This window comes from Poecilia latipinna, unplaced genomic scaffold (genome assembly GCF_001443285.1).
Source record: "Poecilia latipinna isolate Pla-1442-1.1 unplaced genomic scaffold, P_latipinna-1.0 Scaffold1167, whole genome shotgun sequence".
NCBI lineage: Eukaryota > Metazoa > Chordata > Actinopteri > Cyprinodontiformes > Poeciliidae > Poecilia > Poecilia latipinna.
Genome location: NW_015113783.1, coordinates 107,612 through 122,642, shown reverse-complemented (window position 1 = coordinate 122,642; position 15,031 = coordinate 107,612). Strand labels below are relative to the sequence as shown.

At 40.5% G+C, this 15,031-nt stretch overlaps 1 protein-coding gene across 1 annotated transcript; it reads right to left on the bottom strand.

Moving 5' to 3' along the window:
* Window positions 1–555: 555 nt before the first annotated feature.
* plod1a (procollagen-lysine, 2-oxoglutarate 5-dioxygenase 1a) lies at window positions 556–13,689 on the bottom strand. Its single transcript, XM_015053211.1, has 19 exons — window positions 13,326–13,689; window positions 10,640–10,731; window positions 10,429–10,562; window positions 9,619–9,782; window positions 8,318–8,430; window positions 7,991–8,054; window positions 7,344–7,441; window positions 6,555–6,656; window positions 6,309–6,440; window positions 5,392–5,513; window positions 4,185–4,289; window positions 3,966–4,091; window positions 3,225–3,366; window positions 2,994–3,107; window positions 2,848–2,913; window positions 2,650–2,754; window positions 2,352–2,498; window positions 1,789–1,914; window positions 556–1,119 (listed from the first exon to the last, which is right to left on the bottom strand). The coding sequence occupies exons 1-19, from the start codon at window positions 13,414–13,416 to the stop codon at window positions 964–966; spliced, it is 2,199 nt and encodes a 732-aa protein (XP_014908697.1). The 5' UTR covers window positions 13,417–13,689; the 3' UTR covers window positions 556–963.
* Between the last annotated feature and the right edge of the window lie 1,342 nt (window positions 13,690–15,031).

Genomic DNA, 15,031 nt, shown 5'->3' with positions numbered 1-15,031 from the left:
ACTTTCATAAACATGACATAAACTTTACCTTTAATAACATAAAGTTACCTCATTTTTAAAGTGCAATCAGTAATACTTTTATAACAAATTTATATCAGTAATGATTTCTTGGTTAATGTCAAGTTGTCATAACAAAGACATTTTGAATAATGTCAACTTTGTATTAAAAGTGTCATAATTTACCGAATGACGCTTTATGACAACAGTCATAAATACTCATGAAGACTTATTTATGTTCATGACAGGTGTTATGTCATGTTTATGACAGTGTCATGACAGTCTTATTCACCCCCGTTCAAATAAAGTGTTACCCAAAATACTGAAGAATAATTTTGTATTTGACAAACGTCCTTTACTTATCCCCAAAAATCCAGTTAAAGTTGCAATTTTTATATAAAAAAAGTGCTTTTTAAACATCTGCCAAAACTGTTGCTATGCTATGATATGAGACTGAAAAATCCCCCCTGTGGTCCTACTGCCATCTGCAGAAAAACAGCCAGTCGGTCAGAAACAACCAATCAGAGTCAGGAGGATGGTTTTGGCGAGTAGTTCTAACTGGGACTCTAACTGGGACACAGATCAGGTGAAATGTCATTCTCAACTCCCACTTCCAAACTAACATGATTTTACCCCACTGGTGAATCAATGAGACATGAGAACCTGCCTCGAGGCTGACTGGATCCAGGTGCAGACTGGGAAAACTGCTTCAAATAAGGCACGATTTGTTGAGAAATCTTTAGATCCCACCTTCTTTACGTTCCCACTAAGTTGTGTTTTCACATGTCAGAATTAAAACTTCCCCAGCTCAGTTAGTAAATGATGACGAACTAAAGCTTACAGTTAACATGGAGGGAGTATCGGTGATTGAACTAATTAGAAATGTTTCGGAGACAGGGATAAAAAACAAAGATTATTTTGGGTGTCACAGTGTCCCGTTCAGTCTGGAATATGCGGTGGTGAAGTTCAGGGGTCCACAAAGGACACTGCAATGTAGCGGACCCCCGCAGTGGTGGGCAGGCCTTCGTGGTAGTGAGTGAGGCGGCCGGGGTGCATGAGGGCCCAGCCTTTCCGGGGGGCCTGGATGGAGCAGTCGTATCGGAGGAAGCGGCATCCACCACCCTGCATCCATAAAACAACACTTTACAGCTTTCACTCTAAACACATCTCAAACACATCTCGACTGAAGGTCGACTCATCTTTGAATTCAAGCAAAAATAACAACAAACAAAAAACACACAACACAGTCTCTAAAGATACAAAAAAAATATCTTAAAAAGCTTTGGCCTCATGTCAGCAACACGTTTCAAGAGGAAAACCAGGTTTCCATTAGGTCACTGATGGGCGTCATCAGTAAGAAATTAAATGTTTCTGACTGGAGTTTGGCAAAAAAAAAAAAAGATTCAGTTTTTGAATAATATTTCTTTCCAGTTTGAAAGAAACACCTTTAAAGCTGAAGTTGAGATTTAAAGCCAAAATGACATTTTCTATTGCATCTGAAGGATGCAGAAAGCTGTCAAAGCAGCTCCACACCTTTTTAAAATGAAAATAATTTATCAATCTGGAAAGACGTCAAAGTTTAAAAGCCAATATAATCAGTCACTTACATGTGATTTCATCCTTTTATCTCGTTGTCAGGAGCTAAGACTACTGTACCTCCTAACTGTATTCATCACGTGTGTGAACGCTCCAGACGTTTACTGGAGCGTAAACGTCCAGCTTTCACTGTCGGTCAGCATTGTTGCTCCAAAATCTGTGAGGTGCAGAGCAGAGGGGCCGCTGTTTGCTTACCTGGTAGTCAATGCCGACTTGGTTGAGTGCAATGTTTATAGTGAATGTGGAGGCGTCATGATGCGGCCGCAGAGACGGCTGCTCGTCTGGCTTGTATCTAACTACGAAGGCCAAGTCAAACTGAGCCTGCAAACACACAGACACGCAGCAGATATAAAAACCTAAAACAAAACTAAGAACTGGAACCTCATTGACTCAATCACTTTAGTTTCCGTTACTTTATTTTAGCACTTATTTTAGACATAACTGTGTCGATGTTGAATTGACTTGTTGCTGAAATTTACTATAAATAACAGCCAATAAACTTGCCTTGCGTTGCTTTAAGGCAGATGCAGAAAATCTCCATGAATTTGTTTAATTTGAAAGCTAGTCTGTAGTTTGGTCACAGGGTGGCGCTACAGGACAGTGCAAAGTGCAAAATCCCAGCCTGTTTCCTGTACTCTTTTAAAGCTGTCTTCAATATTAGTACGTGAAACTATTAACTAGTTTCACTAACTAGTTATTAGTTAGCAAATGCAGAATTATGCTGTGGCAGCGGATCATTTAGGGTTCAGAGGTCTCACCTTGGTGTAGTACCCAGGGAACATTTTCTCTGTTATGGGTGCAACAAACTCCAGCAAGAACTTTTGCCATTCCTTTTCATAGTTGACCTGGTTCATGTGGATGTCGATGGTGGGGACGTTCTCATAGCCCCCCTGGATTCTGGTATCCTGGGAAACAAACCAATCCAAATGTATCACTGAGGGACGGCATGGACCGAGACAGCAGAGAAAACACTCATGACACAAGCAGCTACGTCCGCTCTGAGCCTCACTGATCCCTCACAAGGTGAGGGATGAACACGTCCATGCAACAGCTTACCATGTTTCCCCCTCCTGACCACTTGCCAAAGTGTTCCATTTCTTCAACGAGATGGTCGCAGGCCACATCATTGAACAATGGGAACCAGTAAACGTCTGGACACGGCTAGAGAGAACACAGAACCGATCAACCCCAGGTTAGAGAGTCATTTCAGTTTGGTGGGTTCTCTCTGGAATCTGGCTTCATGCTGCTTCTCACATTTTCAATCAGTTTGTCCTTAATCATGCGGGTGTAATTCTCGTGGATGTAACGTTCCTGCCAGTCCTGAAACACACACAGACAGACCACACTCGCATCAGTTCAACACTATCCATCCGTCCATCTATCAGTCCGTCCGTCCTTACCAGAGGATTTTCAAAGATCTGCCACAGATCATTGTGAAGATGTTCTGTCCTGTACTTCTCTGTCGACAGAATGCGGCCAAATGTGTGTAAGTTGTTTACGTACATGAAGACACCCTGGCAAAAGGACAAGACAGAGTCGCAGGTTTAAGGCTACGGAGAAACTTTTCATAATAATGTTTAACAAAACCTCTGAATCAGAGTCTCATTGTGAATCTCTGCTGTCCTGAAGACCTTGCTGCGAACGTTGTGGCAGAAAGCCATGTCGGGGTCTAAGCTCTCCGAGGTAAACAGCTGGTAGTCCTTCAGCTCTGCCTGCAGCAGGCTCGCCTTCACCAAGTAGACGCTGGAAATGTACGGCACATTCCACAAACCCCTGCAAAAGAATTTCAAAGCAAACATGAGGATCCGACATCAGGAAGAGACTGTGACAGAACGCTGCAGATTCTAAAGGAACAAGGCTTTTACAAAAGGCTTTTTAGTATTATTGTCCCTCTTCACTGATTCTAGAATCGTTGCAACATGTTGGAATAGCTTTTTGTATAATATGATTTCTTTTAGTTTATTTGGACAATTATTCCTCTGGTTTTGGATTCTGTGCCGCTGGAAGAATTTGTGCTCTTGTATTTTTACGGTTATGTTTTTACAAGTAGGTGCAGCTGGTTAGCTTCTCAAAAAATAAAATATTTTCAATTGAACTGAAATGTTTTTTTAATTCTTCAGTAAAAACTGTCCGTTTCCTGGTCTGATCCAGAAACAGGTTCTGTTTCGTCTGGATCTACAGCTGGCTTCAACTTTGACCTTTTCTCTCATCACGACTTTTCCCTCCAACATAGCTGTTTATTTTAATCACCACTTTAGAACTTTCCAGTGGTTGGTCCGATCTAAGTAAACATAATTTCCTATCAAATTATTGATCATCAGTCTACCCGGTAACATAGCATTCAAGTCCTTGGGGGACACCAGCAGACTCACACTCTCCGTCCTTGGACGATGTCCACGTAGTCCTCAGAACGGGCATAGTATCCGTCCGCGCTGAGCGCCCCCCAGAAGTTGCTCCACAGTCGGCCCACTCTAGTTATCATGGGCGCCACGATGGGCCTGGGGCACCGGGGGACAAGCAGTAAATAAACCATTACAGTTTGTGCAACAGAAATCAAATCTGATCTTTAATTTTATTTTTTATGTACTTACAGGTTTTGCTTAATCAAGATTTTCAATGTGTTCTCGTTCTTTAGGACCACCTCAATGTCCAAGTTGAAGAAATAATCACACTCCTTGTCTTTCCGGCACATGTCACTGCAAGACAAAGCAGAGGTGCTAGGGTTGTTAACCCTTTACAGGTTTTTAACTTTTCAACCACAATGAAGTTTTCTGCACCATCATCTGTAAAATGGAGTAAACAGCTCAGGCAAAGCCAGGGCCCCGGAACAGCCGGCATCAGAGCTGCTCAGATTTATTGAGACCACAGATCTTACAGGTTGGTTCAGGGGTGTCCAAACGTTTTGTCGTGAGTATTTGCAGGCCACATATTTGTTAAACTTTTCTTGTAACCCCTCAACAATAAACTGAGGATTTGCTGTCTTTTTTCCAAGAATTGAGTATTTTAAATCAACAAGTAGATTTTTTTGTAGCAAGGGTTGTGTAAATCAGTGTAGATCCAAAGCTCACTGCACCTTTGTCTCATTAGATGTCGAGTTTGAATTCATCTGGCCTCAAACTGAAAAACTATTCTCAGTAATTGAAGAAAAGATCCAAAGTGGTAAAAACTTTTTTTATTTTTTTGATCAGGCTGTGTGTATAGAGCTGCTTAATACTCTTCAAACTATAACATGTGTGACGAAATTTAAACGGGGCCTGTTGGAACCCAGCGTTCTGATGCTAAATGTTAGCATCAATGCTAATCTTAGCTAAACTTTACTAAACAGCATGTGGAGAATCACAAGCATGATGACTAACATGGACTTACTCCATTCAGTATGTTAAAATTAGTGTGTAAGCTAAAATTTGCCAAAATGCTCATTTTTATCATAAATGCTGTCAGTAGCATGTGGGGTATCACTAGCAATGTTCTCTTGCATTGACTTCCTCCATTTAGTATAACAGCTAATAGATAAATAATAGCTAAAATGCTCATTCTGGAGAAAAGGCTAATGCCTACTGGGGGGCAGTAAAATGCTAATATTTTTGCAGCAGTATGGGACTCATCCTTTCTTGCTTTTCTCACTCCTTCTTGTTGAATGAAAGTAACTCTTAGACTAATCTAATTTGCATGTTAGCAAATTGGATTAGTGGGGCTTCTCTATCTATCCACACAGGATCATCTTTCTGTCCTGCCGTAGTGGTTGCCATGACACTGGAAGTCATGAAAAAAATGTTTTGAGCATAAACTGAAACTCACAAGGCCATGTCACGAGCATCTGCTCCGTCCATCTCCTCCTCGGGTCGGATGGATTTTACATCCAGATACAGACTCCCGTGATTCTGCAGGAAGGAGCTGACCTGCTGCTCATGATGAGGCTCCTGCAAGAACAAAAGATTTAATGAGTTTATTATGTCCATCTGTTCTCTGTAGACAAAGCAGGACAGACAGGATCGTTCATGTTCGCAATGTGGCAGCTTTAGAACTGCTGGATGTGGATTTACACCAGGACTACTGCAATTGTTTCTTCCTGTTAAATACAGTATTGACACACAAAAATAATAATGTTCTGATTCTCTTCACAGTGGTTCCTTCCACAGAAACACTTTCATGACTGAGAGAGCGTTAGAAATAAAAAGAGAAACAATGACCCGTGGAGCTACTGTTTCAGTTCAGTCTGGCAACCAAGCCAAAAAAACTCTACGGTCACCTTTAACCCAGACTTCAGAACCCTTCACTACTGAAACATGCTTACCTGTAGGAGTCTTAGTCCTCAGTGAACCAGCTGGTCTACAGGCTGTCGGTCTTTAGGTTCCCTTTTTACAGTAGTTATAATCACCAAAACTATTTCTATTTGCTAAATGCCGCAATAGCAAGAGAAACAAAATGTCTGAAATTTATTTATTAGTCTTCAAAATCGTAAGTTTTCTAACTAAACATAAACAAGGGATGTATGGCCTGATTTAACTTCAGACAGTGAATTAAAAGTTGGATCTGCCCAGGATGTGACTCTAAATCCAGGTCTCCACAGGATAATAACAATACATTGACCATTTTATGCTATTTTGTTCTCAACGCATTCCACTATGTAATAAATAAAGATTTGCAACTGAAATATTTTTTTTCAATGTGATCTAGGATGTGTTATTTTTTGAGAAGTGCACATCAGGGGTCACCTGGTTGGAAATGAAGAGCTTGAGTCTGTTCTTCGGGTACTGGAGCTTCAGGAGACGTTCGAAGAAGACGGACACAAATGGCGTTGGCTGCTGAATGAAGATCCCGATCACCACCAGAGGGTACTCACTTTCCTGTAGAAAACAACAACGGACTTTGTCCGACTACTGTTTTGCACAGACTTAAATGTATTTCATGGAAAACCTGGTTGGAAAAGCCGTGGCTGGTCGGTCGAGAAGTGAGCTGACCTTCAGGGATGAGAGTGAGCGCAGGTTCTCGAGGCAAACGGTGCAACCGGTCTCAAACGTCCACGAGTTGGGGACGTAGTTACCCAGGTAGTTCATCTGGAGCTGGAAAAAAAACGTGTTCCTGTTGGTCATCACAGCACACCTAGGAGTCCACTTTTCTCAACCCGATACAGATGTCTGTTCAGTGTCAGAAAAACAGCACTGTCTCTTTTTTTAAAACAGAAATAAATTTATTTAATTACTAATTTATTTGATAACTCTGCACCAGCACAGCATAGATAAATACACCGATAGCCTCACAAGCTCGATCAACATGTAAAAACAAATACAACTTTAATTTGTCCAGTCGGTGCAACTCGGAGCCGTTGTAATTTAAACAACAAAGCAGCTGAAGCTGACAAAAGCAGTAAGTTGATCAAACACGTAAAAAATGAAACGCAACAAACTGTTTGTCAAATGGTTCAGACAGTGCAATTAGTAATTCTAAATATACTGTAAAATAAATAGCTCAGAGCATTGAATTTGCTTTGTGCTGAAAAGATTTGCCCATATGGATCGGGCAAACCCGTCTGGAATGTTTTTTTTTTTTTTTTTTTTTCCAATTCCAGAACCAGTGCATGTATTAATACTGGATCTGTGCATCTCTAGTCACAACTTAAAAAAATATTTTAAAGGCTAAACCTTTTCTGCCAACAGAATGCTGCCCAAGTACTCTGTGTAGCTGCTTTGTAGCTGACAGTCGTAGTGAAACATTAGCAGCTTTTCATTCCTTTTCTCTGTCTGCAGTACCTTAGTTGGTCCGTTCCCATGGAGGATGACGGGCAGGGTGTCATATTGGACATTTCTGGCCCGAACTCGACCGTCTTCAAACTTCAGCACCACCTCATCTGGAAGCACAAACATAAATAGAACTGACCAGGCACAACATTATGACCGACCTGCAGCTCTGTACAGCTGAACCCACATGAAGTTCTTCATGTTTGAGCTCATTTGTTGGATCCAAACAAGTTCACAGGGCGTGGTATGTTTACGGCACATTTAAAGGCAGCAACAGCTAACCAACATGATAAACTACCATAAAACTCTAAAATACAGACATGTTAAAATAACTAAAATAAACTCAGCCAATACAGATATGTTCAGGCAATATGTATGTATTTTTTCTAAACAGAGATTTAAGGTGTTGAGGTGTTAAGATCTAGAAAAAATATATTTAGTTTTACTTCCTCTGATGTACAAAACTGTTAGCTGGAAAACTAATACGTTTCACTAAAGGTAAAAACACAAATAGTTATCTATTCCAGGAAGGATATTGATGGCTCCTAACAGAGTAGCAAATATAACAGGGTGGGCTTTCCGGCCCACTGAAGTGTCAGAGTGATGTGTGGCCACTAAGTTAAACGGTGAAAATCTGGTTGAGGTGTTAAAACACTCACCAAGAGCTCCATGAAGGTTCTGGAACAACCTGCACTTGGTGTCCAGGGTGATGTTTAAGGCCTTCTGAAAATACATTTAGAAACAGCCGAGTGAGTTAAAATTACTAGTTGATTGTTTACATTTTCAGCTCATTCGTGTTTGCATGTAAATATTTATTCGTGTGTTCTTGTCCTGCACGGTTGAAGTGTGGCTGAAAAGGGAAAAGTTGTGCCACTGGAAGCTTTTTAACATGAAACACGTGCAGGACATGAGGAGTCTCATTAGTTGTGGCTGAGTGCTTTGATTAAAGGGGCTTGCTTGTGTAATTGCAGTGACACATGTCTTACCCTTCTAGCTGGATCTATGTAAACCTTAGTGAAGAAGAGCTGGTCGCTGTCGCTGTCTGCTCCCGTCCAGTTAGCGACCATCTCTCTGATGTTGGGAATGTAGCCCATGAAACCTGGGAACCAAATAAAGTCAACAAAACACCGCCTGACTTCAGTCACAACTCCATGGAGGTGTGGGTGCGTGTGTGTCGGTTCCACGTCGGCGGTACTAATGAGGGCTTCCAGGCACAGATTTACAGGCTCCATAGTCAGCAATTCACCAGCCTGTAAAATCTATGAACAGCCACGTCAGCAGCTTCTGTGCACACAGAACACCACTCGGAGACAGAAAGATTAACTAGAGAACGCCGAACTGAATATTTCAAAGAGAGCGACGAACGACAACAACAGGTGATGGTTTTCTACAGCAGCAGACGGCAACAGAAGTTGAACATTTTTCAACGTTCTCGTGTTGCGCCATTAGCCCAAGTGTGCGCATCAAAATTTCACAAATTATGCTGCTCACTCGGCTGCAGGAGGACAAGTGACTGCTGCCTCATCGCACACGGTCCGTGTGATGTTATTGTTATAGAGACATTTCTAAATGAATGTTTCAGTCAAAATGACTTCCTTTATGCAGGAAAATTAAATCGCTGAAAACTGATAATCTTCAGACATGTTTGGTTTGAGACAATAAAACATTTTCTTAAACATTTTTTGAAAGCGTGCTTGTTTTTGATATGGGCCATATGGGCAGTTCTCCAGGGCAGCATAAGAACGTGGTGGGGCGTCCGAGAATTAGAAAATAAAACGTATCTTATCTGTCAGTTGTCCCCTGCACAAGTTTGCTGCTACTTGTATGTGTGTGAAGTGGAGAAAGTTTCCCTTAGTCGCTGTTGAGTGATGAGAAGTTACATCACCTGCTTTCAGATAATTTCTTACTGGTTGGAGTGTGGCGAGTGTGCACGACTGCGTGCATATTTATATTTCAAGCTTACAAAGTTAGGCATGGTGATTAAATGTGATTAATCAGAGAGCCAGAGTGTGATTAATCTGATTATCTGATCGATTGACAGCACTACTTAGTTACATGTAATCAAATTAAGTTTGTCAAACTTAATCTTTTTACATTTGTTTAGCATGACGACTTAATAGACTTAATACATTTACTGAGATAAACTGTTGTCATTTTTCAGTGTGGCAGATAACACAGTCTGAGAAAATAGTCCATGTTTAGCTGATTTAAAGAATTAAATGTTATTTTGTCCACCTATCGTAGCTGTTAGCAGTAAGAGACACGTGATCAGCCCTGGGCGACCCACCTCCTGAACCCAGAAACCTGTTGCCCTCCCTGACATGGGGGTACTTGTCCTCCAGATGTCTGTCTGGCCAGATGAGGCTCTCCGAGGAGAACACCACCTTGTGTTTGGCCTGCTGGAACTTCCTGAGAAGCTCTTTAGGACCCGAGGCGAAAACCACGTCGTAGCTGTGCCAACAAGGGAGAGAAAAAAGGAAACATTCACAGCTCGAATCTGGCTCCGCTGTGTGAAAAAAAAAAAAAGAAAAGGCTGAGAAGAGCGCTATAAAAGTGAGGAGTTAAGGTGCCAGTGGTTTTCATTCAAAAATGCTGGTTTTTGAATGGATTTTGCTTTTTTTTTCCCCTATTGCTGTCTCAGAGACGTAGTTTACGCGTAAGAATCCCATTTTCAGTCAATGTTTCTTTTAAAAGGATAGTTTGGGATTTCTAGCGTTTTGACCACATCTGAATGCGGTCAAATGGACCTATTAGCTATAAGACACTTTGGCTATAATACACTATCAAAACGTACAGAAAATGATAACCATCGCAATAAAACTAAACACGGCAAATTTTACATGTCCAGGACTCTTTCAACCTCTGACTCCTTTCTGTTTTCCTTCAAAGCAGCCAGATGGTTTACAACTGTAATTAAGCTTTTTAAATGTCTTTAGCTGGACTTTCCCTGAAGTTGACCATCTTCAGAGAAAGGTTTTTCTCATTTTTATCGCCCTTCACTTAGATCTATGAAAGATTCTGCTGTAAAAGCAAAAGGGAAAGAATAGACAAACCAGCAGGGAGGTGGATGCAGGTTAAATGTGAGCATCAGTCCCACCTGTCGATAAAGAGGATGACCTGGTCCTTGGACTTCATCTCCGCCACAGCAGCTTTCAACAAGCGAACCTTCTGACCTCCTCCTGGAGCCGACATGTAATCACCTCCCCTCCACTTCTCGCCTTGGCCGAGCACCTGGGAAAACAGCACAAAAAAGTTACAATTAGGGTTTTCTTTATTTTATCTAAAGAAATAGATTAGCTGTGTCTTACTTTTACAGTGTAGTTGAAGTGCTTAGCCGACCTCAGGAAACGCCTGAAGCCATCTGTCTCTTTGGTTGCAACAGTCAAAACTAAAAGTTTATCTGGAAGAAAAAATTATGAGATGGAAGAGTGGTCAAACGGTTTGCTTCATCCACTACAACATATATATTTTCGGTTCTAGAAAAAAAAGTGTACATAAACATATAAACTTGTTTGTTTCAACTTTGAAATGTTGCTTGGTTGTAAATTATAGGTTTTCCTTCACAGAGTAACTGGCCTGCTCACGACAGACAAAGTAAGAAAGTGTTGAGTGAAATGACGCTGGGCACAAGAGTCATTTAGCTCTGCTTTTCTTTGGCAGAGAACCAGAGGAAAACACAAACCAAACTTACAGAAAAGAAGCAATTAAGTCTTGAACTGTTTTCATGTCAGCACAAAAAAAACAAACAAAAATGTCTATTTAATGGTTCATTATTTAATTGTTGTAGCAATGGTTCTAAATAGTTAGTTGGAAACCTTTAAATTTGTATCACATTAAATTGAGCAGTAGACTTAAGAATCCATGAAAAACTTGCCAAATCCTCTGACAATGCCAGACAAATGATTCTGCTATTGACGTTTATCTCTCTGAGTGAACTGTGTGTAACCCAGTAGAACAGTAGACGAAGTCCTGCGTATCAGCAGGAGATTGAGGACCAACTGTCTTGTAACCCTGCTGTCACGGTTCAAATTTCAGAACTGCTTCCTAAATTTGGGATTTTTTTTCCCGATACGCATGTCTTCCAGTGCATACTGATCCACATATATATCACTTCCTGTGTGATTAAGTGTATAAAGCATGTAGTCTTTGTTTTCCAGAGCTGTGTACTCTGGGCTGTAAGAAGGTGTGTGTGTAAACTACTTTGCTGGAAATAATAAACTTGCAGAAACAATTTGTCTCTCCACTGTTTTCTTTGGTTTAGGACTCATGTTAAAAATCCTACAAAAGCATGTGCCACCATCAACTGAAGATTCGTAATGCTAACAAACAATATGAGCCATTTAGCCTCAATTGTTAGCAAACTAAAAAAAAAGCAACAGTTGTTAGGAGCTGTCTCAAAGGCCACAACAATCAGTAAAACACAACATTTATAGGAGTTTTGAAAGATTAAAATAAAAAGATAAAGTTAAAATCAAAGCATGGTTTAGACCATGCATACAGCATCTATGTGCGTGGTTTAGACCTGTATGCACAGACCATGCTGTGCATGCGGCATGGTCTGAACCATGCTGCTTTTAGATGTGTTCCTTGTCCAACAGTTCTCCAGTCCTGCTAATGACTATGTTACTCATGTGTGCTAAAATAGAGACACATCTAAACATTGCAGGACATCGACTACAACTCCTCTAAAAACTCTCAGAACTGTATATTTTACTCAAATAAACTGAATTCAAAACATTTACAAATGTAACAGAAAATGTAGACCAATCTATTTTTAAAAGTATTTTTATTCCTTTATCACTTGCTTCTAAATAAAAAAAAATATGTTTGTCTGGATAAAGATAACAGGTGTTGCACTGACTTAGCAGGAGCACTTAAGAAGCGCATTTAACAAGAATGTTTAACTGTAACATCTGAACTTTGTATAAAGTCAGTGTGATAGGGTTCTCTCTGAAACTGATTCAATTAGCTGAGAACTATTTCTCATGGTCTCTTTGTTTCTTTAGCATCGCTTCTACATAGTTCAAGTTTTGATAATAAACGACCATAATTCTATTAGACGTTGTGAGTGTTTGATGATGTAGAGAAGGAGCTGCAGGAGCCGGAGGCTATGTTTAACCAGCCCTCGGTCCTCTGCGGAATCCCGTCCACGTCAGCGACATGGAAGAGCTTCTCATGGTGCCGAAGTTAGCCTCTGCAGGACCATTTCTGTTAGGGAGCCTCAACTTCACAGAACTATTCATAGTTTAAAATACTGGAAACTAAACTGGATTAGTAAATATTTTACAACTGCGTTTTGGGAAAAATAAAATAAAATAAAACAACTTCCTCCATTCTATTATAATCAATTCTGGGTTTGGCAAGTAGGCTCCTGTCTTCAGCAAAACACTATACAATGTGGTCTTTATCCGCAAAACATTGCAACTCTCGTTTTTTTTTTGTTTTTTTTAACAAATAAATTATTCACAAATATCTGATTTTGCAGTCAATGTAAACTAGGTCAAGTTTAAACCTGTGAAGGTTGAATCACTAAAATCAGTTAAATAGTTCTTTATTACGTGTGAATCGGAAGTTAACTTCAGGACTGATTCTGAGCTGAAAGCAAATATATATTTATCACAAACTACACTATAAACAGATTGAAAAGTTTTTATTAAAGTCCCCAGATAAAGTAGGTTAGCATGAATAGTGATAATAATTTGGAATGAGGAAGTCCCAAAACTGAAAACCGTAACGACTAAAACAGATTTTTCTAACCGAGCTGACATTACTGCGTTGTCGTGTTTTAACTGCAGCGAATCTGCTGGAACGTTCTCTAAGCGAACCGATATAACCTCAACTACCAGAACACAGAGCGAGTTTAACTTCACCCGGAGCCACAGAGGCTGATGAGGAGAACCAGACACCGCGCTGATAGACTGAGAGTAGCCGCAGTCTGAGCGACATAACCCGGTGGGAATGTGAGCGGGGGCTCCGGCGGAATGCTCCACTTACCCTCCGGGATACGCTGATCTTCACAGTTCACCAGCGAGGAAAGTGCACATAAACACATCCATGAAAGGATGGGAAAACATAAGCGTTTCATGTTAACCAGAGTTTACAAAAATATGTAGCAGAATCCCAAAGTGTGCGAGGGTTTCCTGTGTGCTGCCTCGTCCCGGACCGAGAGCCTCACTGACTGTACACCCTACTGGGCTGCCTGGACGCTTCTACCACCCCCGTGTGCCTCTTCCCACCATTCCACTCTTCCTGTCTTTGCAACCAACGGTCACTTCACATCCGTGAAAAAATATTATAAAACGTTCAAAGTCTTGATGTTGTGGCGTTTTTGAAATGGACACTTATAGGTCATGGTGTAAATGAACCACCCTCTCCATGAGTGGGTGGGATAAAAACTTTTGGGAATGGAGGATATTATCCTCTTGTCTGGGGGACATGATTCCTTGCACGTAGACTTCCCCTCATACGACACTGTCCTAAAGGCTGAGTGAACGCCTCATTGTTTTAATACTGCGCTGAGGCAGAGTTTGCTGGGAAAATTGGTCTTGAATTACAATAAAACGACCTAATTTACCCATTGACTACTTTTTCAGTACTTTTGCTCATTTACCTTGATGCCATGACCACCACTTCTTCATAAAAGGTTCAAAATATCAGATTAGACAAGTGAAGGACTACACAGTCAGGTACATGTAAACACAATTTCAAGGGATTTTAGAGATTACAACTGTTGTGGCCAAAACAAAAATAAGTAGAGTCACACTTACAAAATAATCGTCATTGGGATGGTCCTATACCTCAAAGTCACTGCTTCTACACAGCCATCAATATCAGAAATGATCCAGGCAAAAGTAGGTTGACCTCTCCACAACAATAAAAGGTCACAGGTACAAGACAGAAGCTCTTCATAAATGCCAGTTCATCTAATATTTTATAGATTATCACAACTTTAAAGAATGGATCAAAAATAGATGAAGCTGTTTGCTTTTATTAAACTACAACTTATACTTTTTTCACTTGAAATGTAACAAAATCCTGAAGTTTTGGAACTAGCTCTCCGCCAACTTCATTTGTTTTCTCTGCCATAAAACATCGCAAATTATATAAATACACAAAAATACACAATGGTAAGGTAATTTCCAACTCCTCCTCAGCTCTTACTAGAGGTCAACAGAGTGCCCACCCTGCCTACTAAATACTGTACCAGTATTTTGGTAAAGCAACTATGAATGTGGCAACCCACCAAAGCTAAAACCGTGCTCCTGAAACAATGCTAATCACGCAACCTCATTCTACAAAAGCTAGTAAAGGGCACCACCTAAAGAGGTAGGTGGTTTACGAGTGGTGGTGTACAGGGAATTTTCTTTGTACTTGATGATTACCAGAGCAGACAAAAACACACACTGTATCCTCTAAACAACCATGGATCAATAACTTTTTGTTAATAATAACTGGGTAATTTGACCAACCAAACTCAGTTGGACTACATCATCTAATTAGTAAACACTGTGGTGGAAAATTTCCTTTGAATATTAATCTCTCTGAGTGAACGGTGTGTAACCAAGTAGAACAGAAGTCCTGCATATCAGCAGGAGATCTTGTAACCCTGCTGTCACTGTTCAGATTTCAGAAGTGCTTCCCATATTTGGGCTTGTTTTTCCTGATATGCATGTCTTCCAGTGCGTTCTGATCTAGATAGA

Coding starts and splice junctions, on each gene's coding strand:
- plod1a (XM_015053211.1), bottom strand. CDS start 13,416: ATGAAACGCTTATGTTTTCCCATCCTTTCATGGATGTGTTTATGTGCA. Junction 10,563..10,639: donor ACTTCAACTACACTGTAAAA/GTAAGACACAGC, acceptor CTGTTTTCCCAG/GTGCTCGGCCAAGGCGAGAA. Junction 9,783..10,428: donor GTCATCCTCTTTATCGACAG/GTGGGACTGATG, acceptor TTGTTGGCACAG/CTACGACGTGGTTTTCGCCT.